General features: G+C 41.4%; 1 protein-coding gene across 1 annotated transcript; it reads right to left on the bottom strand.

The window, feature by feature from the left end:
* Positions 1-3,510: 3,510 nt before the first annotated feature.
* LOC123135201 (uncharacterized) lies at positions 3,511-5,781 on the bottom strand. The gene is made up of 4 exons (XM_044554277.1): positions 5,609-5,781; positions 4,517-5,404; positions 4,252-4,404; positions 3,511-4,092 (listed from the first exon to the last, which is right to left on the bottom strand). Exons 1-4 carry the CDS (start codon positions 5,708-5,710, stop codon positions 3,718-3,720), a joined length of 1,518 nt encoding a protein of 505 aa, XP_044410212.1. The 5' UTR covers positions 5,711-5,781; the 3' UTR covers positions 3,511-3,717.
* Between the last annotated feature and the right edge of the window lie 1,176 nt (positions 5,782-6,957).

Raw genomic sequence — 6,957 nt, 5'->3', positions numbered from 1 at the left:
TGTAGATTTGGCACTTGACTTAACTGATTTTTTGACACTTTTTAACTGAATTTGTTGACACTTGTTAACTTAAGATTTGGACAGTTGTTAACCGAAGGATTGAACAGGTTGACTGCAAATGAATGTGCATTGTTAATTGAAGATTTGAACAGGTTAAATGCAAATGAAATGAAAATGTATGCATTCTTATCAGCACGATATGCTTAGCATGTGGCTAGTAACGAAACTGTAGCGTGCTCTAATTTCCTCGTTTTCCAAGGACGTGGCACTGTGGCAGGCTCTGATTTCAGGATGTTCTCCTGGTGGGCTAACTTCGATACTGCACTGCGACATATTTCATCAGCTCCTGCCAGTGGATGCCAATGTTAAATGTCTTTCAGATGTTGGTTTCTTCATCAACGTGTAAGGCAGAAGAACAAAAGCATGCTACTATCTGTTTTTACCACTTTGTGGATATTATTACTAGGCATTGCAATATATAGAGAGAGAGAAGAAAGTGCTTGCCTTTCTGAATGATTAGTTGCTCGTTTAACACTTGTCATCTCTGCTCTTACAGGAAGGACATTACTGGAGCCAACCACGCTGAGGCATTTTTCAGTGACGTGGTTACAACACATGTATGCACGTTTGACAGTTCTATCTGCTATGGCATTCCCCGTAAAAAATGAGTCAATTACAATTTTTCTGAAATTTTACTGAATATTTCGACACTTGATAACTGAAGATTTCGACACTTGTTATCTGAATGTTTTCGACACTTCGTAACTGAAGATTTCGACACTTGTTAACTGAAGGGGATTTCCGTAAAAACTAATGCCACGCTGGCTTACTTGATCAACGCCTGGTTCGTATAAAACTAAGAAAAGCACCGTATGTGCACAATCGAGGCAAGTTTTTTCACCACTTTGATGTAGCCCACAACTTGTACTACCAAAATGAACATTCATGCCAACTTGTGACACCAGCAGTGTAATTGACTCTTTTTCTTACAGTAGTATAGAAAACAACACATTCCAACTTGAGTGTGACGTTTAAATAATAGTTCTATGAAAATTTTGTGTTTATTTACTGATTTCTATTCGACTTATTTTTTTAATTTTTTATGCTTATACATGCACATGTATAAGTCTATCAGTTTGTTTTAAGAAAAATTGGATACCAATTTATAATCTATACAGTTTCTTGTTTTTTACACATCTAAGTATAGTTTTTGGATGCCGATAATGCGCGTACGTTCGGCCTGTGGACTTCCCGACCGAAACTTCACTAGGAGGGATCGATCCCCACGAATGATTCCGTTCAGTAGGGGAACCCGACAGCTCAAATGCATCCTCCTCGCCCATGCAGGTGTTTTCCCTGCAAAAACAGAAAAAGAAACAATAAGCCCGTTCTAATGAAACAAATTAAAGGCCCAGATTTTCTTTGCTGTGATAAATAAAGCCTAGTTTTTGCCGTGGTATGAAAAAATGCCATCAACTTTAAAAAGCAGGAAAATTGCCATGGGTAAAAAGAATTATTATTTTTGCAATGAGCCAAAAGGAAAAGGTCATGGCAATTTCTTGTACATGCATGGTGGCAAAAAAAAGGTTGCTTAAAATTGCCATTACCGATTGTAGTGACATGTATGGAAAGGTTAAAAATTTGTCATGGCAAATATAGGTAATTTAACATTTAATGAAAAACTAAATAGTACATAGCAAGAAAAAGAAGACAAAAGAATTTGCCAGGACGTTATATGTAAATTTGCCATGTCGGTGAAGGTAAAATTGCCATGGCAAATATAAAAGTGAAAATTTTCATAGCAAAAAAAAAGTAAAAAAAAATGCTAGGGCGTTTTAGGTAAAATTTCCATGTCAATAATGGTATAATCGCCATGGAAAATAAGAAATAAAATTTTGCCTTTTCATAATTTGCTATGGTATATTATTAACAGAGAATAATTTGCCATGGCAACTTATTGGCAAATCTGATGGCGTTTTCATTATAGTTTGACACTCTGTCATCATAATTTTCCATGGCAAAACAAATTTTTTCTCTAAAAAACACATGGCATTTTTTTGTTTTTTTATAGTTACAAAGTATATTTGCCATGATAAAAAAACAGAATTTTTGCAATGGTTGAAAAATTGGCAATGATCAAAAACACAAAATTGCCCACAACTTATAACAAAACAATTACCATTAAATTCCCATTGGTCTAAAAAATATAAGAAAGATCACCAAATGTTGCATACAAAAGACTAGTTCATTTGCCGCGTATGTTGAAGTGAAAAAGACCATGGCAAAAACGAAGCTTTATTTGCCATGTCACTTTCAGGTCATGGCAAAACATATAAGAAAGATCACCAACCCGGTTAGGGCAAACTCTCTCTCTTTCCCGTTGCCATACAAAGTCTAATGGAGCCGAAGGCCCGGACCACAATCATGGATCTTTGTAACTGGTTTGTATAATCCTTTATAGTTAGTAGATGATATCTAGATACAAGCTTCACCGACGAGCCCGTGGATTCGCCTCCCCTCTGTCTGACACTTGTTGCCGTCGGTGACAAGGAGGGGAATACCGGTGCCTCCGTTTCAGTTAATAGTTTATTAGGTTAGGGTTCTTTAGTCCTCGCATGTGTGGCCCTTGGGCGGATGGTGACGCTACTTCTTCGAATTTGTCTTCCTGGCTCCGATACTCCTCGAGTTGGTCCGTCTGAACGTACTCGACGGAGCTCAGGCGTAGATTCCCGCCGTCTCCTTGAGGTGATGAGGTTACAGTAACTCGCCATGTGCGGAATTTGATGTCAGATGCTTCACATCTATGCAAGGGTTCAACAACTACTGCAGCTCCAGGACGCCGTTCCTTGGGGCACGCGCACGAAGACTTCCAGGCTGTCATCGACAAGGTTAAGTCGGTTTCGGCAGGGGAGCGGCGACAGCAACGCGCCGTCGGCTCGTTCTGGTGCTAGTAGTGATTGTTCGGTGATCTTGAAATCTTGATGTAAGTTTTATTATATTTGAGATGCTTTGTACTTCCGATGAACTTTGATAATAGATCTGGATCAGTTTCGTAGAAAAAACTATATTAATCAAATCTATTTGTGGATTATTTTCCAAGTCCGTAAGAAGTATGGACTCATACCATTGATATAACTTTTGGCATTATTTAATCTTACTCGCAAATTAGAATTCTACCAATCCAATTTTTTCTGCCACGTGCTAAGGTAGTTGCGAATAAAACTAAACAACAAATTAGAATTCTACAATTTTTATTTTACAAAAAAACACAACCAACGCATGGATGTCCATGACAAACACAAAACATAGCAAACGAATATGTGTACGTAAAATAAATAACTCATTATCATATCTGTTGATTCTATATTTATTTGTCTAAATAATTCAAATTCAAATGATGTGGACTAATATGGTGGCTCGATTTATAAACCACTGCCAAATAATACTCCTTCTGTTCGGAAATAAGTGGCATGGTTTAGTTTAGATTTGAACCAAAACCACGCCACTTATTTCCGAATGGAGGGAGTAACAAATAAGCAGTTTGAGCAAATAAATTAATAGGGTGAGATGGAAACCGTAGCAAGACTACTTTAGTTTCTTAGCAATGTGCAGCCTTGCCAAAATGTAAGCACACGATAACATAGGCAAACACAAATAATAGCAAGTGCTCATCAGAACCGTAACACAAATCTCTTGTGGTCCAACACATCCATGGCTTTATTTTGTTCGAACCGGGAAGTGAATCCTTAAAAGCGGGTGCATATCCATGTTGAAATAACTCCTGATCAAGTTCCTCCGCTTTGTTGTCCGTGGGTATCTGTCCTTGATCTTCATGCGGGTACACGTGTCACACATTGGTTTCTCAAGCAGGTATATGTCCTTCAGATTCACAGCTGCTTCCATGACAGCAGTGACATAGTCCACGAACTTGTCTTGTGATTGAAACCCAATGATCCTGAGCACCGAAAGATTGTGGTGCTTGAAATCTGATGCAGACGTTTCCCACTCTGTGCCCGCGTCCTTCTTCTCCTCGCTGTACCTTTGCAACTTCCTCTCGGTCTTATCCCTGATGAGTAGGCACCTATCCCGCACCTGCAACACATTTGCATCCAACAATGTAAGAAACAAATTTACATAATTACTCGAGCATTTTAATGCGGCGCTGCAAGTTAATACACATTGTAACTTCAGCATGCAGCAGGACTGAGCTCTTCTTTTTTCTGGAGATTAGGTACAAATTAAAGACTTTACCGTGATGCGTAGCTCCTCAAGGGAAGGTGCGCCTTGCAGAACGAACATCGTCCAGGTCAGATCACAGTCTTTTGAAATGTCTGCCAAATGCACAAGCCTTAGTTTGTTGAACACCTGCGACAATTCTTTCGGGCCTTCAGGTTTAACCCAAATCTGCAGAAGATATTAATAACTAAATTAAAGACTAGAACCTCACAAAATAAAGGCATGACCACAGAATATTACGTTCATCATCAACAATACTCTAGTAGTGGTCTTTACTAACCTTTTCACTTTCAAAGTTCAAATGCAGGTTGCTTATGGTGGCATTGCCAAGGACTTCACTTAACTTGAGCATCTTGTGGTATGAAAGAGTGGTATTAGCGATGCTCACGGTCTGGAGCAGTGGGACATAACCAAAAGATAAAGGATCACGCGGAGAGGCCCACCAAGAAAAAGTCAGCGTTGTGAGCTCTGGTAGACAGTTCAGATCAACCCTCTCAAATTGAATATTTTCCATCTCGAGTTCGCGGAGCTGCGGGTGTTGCAATTCTAGCAAGGACATCAACCCCATGTCGCAGTTGTCCAAGCGGAGGAACACCAGCCGCTTGCATATGCTGAAGATTTTAGGGAAGTCTGATCCACCTAGCATCACATTCTCCAGCTTGAGTCGCGTGAGACCACTGAATGTGTCTGGACAAGCATCAACAAATGCCATGAGCTGCCTCCCGTAAGTGACCATATCGTCATCGGTGCATCTATTAGTCACCTTCTCTGTCAAGATATCAAACTCAGCCAAACCAACCTTCTTGGTCGCTATGGTGTTCCTGACAGTCTGGCCAACTGTAGTGGATGCATCTCCCAAGAAGAATCTCATGCACCGAATGGCGTGTAGATTTGCCGTCCTGTTTTCCAGAAGGCTCCTAGTCGCCCCAAGGATGGTTGCATTGGCCCGAACCACCTCATTGCAGGTCCTGTCGTGCTCCGGGTCGACGGAACCAACCTTTATGGAAATTTCAGGGAGCATAGAGGGGATCGGCTTCCAACGTCTGGAGAGGGTGCTGGTTCTTGCAGCATCCGCAATATCAAGTCGCTCTACGATATTTAGCAACACATCATCAGGCAAATTGCTGAGCCGGTCATCTTGATAATAGCTTTCCTCTTCTTCCGGTATCTGGCATGGAAGGAAGAGAAATCAGAGTGATTTCTAACGTACAGTCTCCACTTATAGAAAAAAAAATGTCCTGTTTTTTCACGAGCAAATATGCAATTGTGCTATTTTCCACACCAAAAAAGCAATTTTGACCACTCTTTTTCTACCATGCTCCTATTTTTTCATCTGCAAGAGTACAAAAAAAAAGGATAATTAGTAACTGACCAGATTGGCTAGAGAGGACCATCGGTTATGGCTGTTGAGGCCCTTGGCGGATGGTTTGGAGATCGGTCTGGCAGCCGCTGGCCGTCGAAGAGAGCTCGACATCGCCGGATGCCACTGGAGTTTGCCTGTCTCCTCCGAAATTTGGCAAGCTGAAGGCTCACGAGTTGCCGCGACTTAGGATATTGGCGGGTGCCACGGTGCCGCCAGGCCAGATATATTTATATAGCTGCTAGGTCCCCGCCGCCAATGGAAACTCGGAGACTGAATTCGAAAGGGGGGCTGTTTCTGATTGTAATCCGGAAAGGACTGCTTTGATTCCAGACTGCCACTAAAAAAGGGAGCCGCTTCGATCGCGGACTGCGGCTCGGAGTGGAGCCGCTTGATTGCTTCCATTGCCGGTTGCAGCGCTGCTGCTGCTTCGATTAGGGACTGCAGCTCGCAAAGGGGGAGCTGCTTATTTGGGCATCCGACGGCGCGATGAGGGGCAATGATGGCACCGATGGGCTAAAGGCCCAATGTGCAATTGCAGTCATTGTTGTTCAGTCCTCGAGGTCCAGCTTGTACTATTTCTAAAAAAAAAAAACTTGTACTTAGTATTTCTCTACTCTCTGCTACTTCCAAAAAAAAAGCGTTTCATTTAGTTTTTTTAGGTAGTACATGTCTAATTAATACAGTATTAAATGATCAAAGTATTTACCACACTAAGACATCGACCTGACAAAACTAGTAAAAAGACATCTGAAAGCTAGCATTCGCACAAAGGACCGTCAAGAGAAAGAAAATTACAATCAAGACCGACGACACTCTTGAGCTTGACTCCAACGCTCGTTACTTGCCTCCAGCACCACCGCAGCAAACACCAGGAAAAAAAATAACGAATCTCCTCTTCACCCTAACTTGACATGGCTCCATCGCTGATATGCTCGTTGTCACTTACAAAGTAGCTTACCAACGGTGAAGCCATTACTGTTGAAAGAATTGGCCAGGACAGCGCACCAGACACACCATCAAACTCCAGATTTGGCGGCCCTCAATGGCGCTTGGCACCCATATGTTTGCATTCTTGTAAGGTGGTGCAAATTCAGGATTATCATTACATCTTTCATGTTGTTCTTTGAGTTCCTACAGGTGCAAGGTCATTTGCAGTGTCATTATTTTATTTTATTTTATATTTTTAGATGAAATTATTTTCATCTTAATTTCAAGAAAACACGACGAACTCATTAACACCTTTTTTTGGACAATGTTCACTTTCCCAATTCTCGGTGAAGCCCCTGCTTCTGCGGGTGTGCTCATGGTCCGTTTCCTTCTCCATCCTCCTTTTCATTCTTTTGTGCGTGTGTGTGTGT

The sequence above is a fragment of the Triticum aestivum genome, chromosome 6B (genome assembly GCF_018294505.1).
Source record: "Triticum aestivum cultivar Chinese Spring chromosome 6B, IWGSC CS RefSeq v2.1, whole genome shotgun sequence".
In the NCBI taxonomy this organism is placed as follows: domain Eukaryota; kingdom Viridiplantae; phylum Streptophyta; class Magnoliopsida; order Poales; family Poaceae; genus Triticum; species Triticum aestivum.
This window is presented reverse-complemented; position numbering and strand designations above follow the sequence as displayed.

What these genes read in the sequence shown, in the direction of transcription:
- LOC123135201 (XM_044554277.1), bottom strand. Translation starts at nt 5,710, where the DNA reads ATGTCGAGCTCTCTTCGACGGCCAGCGGCTGCCAGACCGATCTCCAAA. An exon ending in GGTCCTCTCTAGCCAATCTG is followed by an intron (nt 5,405 to 5,608) that starts GTCAGTTACTAA and finishes CTTCCATGCCAG; the next exon opens with ATACCGGAAGAAGAGGAAAG. An exon ending in TGAACTTTGAAAGTGAAAAG is followed by an intron (nt 4,405 to 4,516) that starts GTTAGTAAAGAC and finishes TATCTTCTGCAG; the next exon opens with ATTTGGGTTAAACCTGAAGG.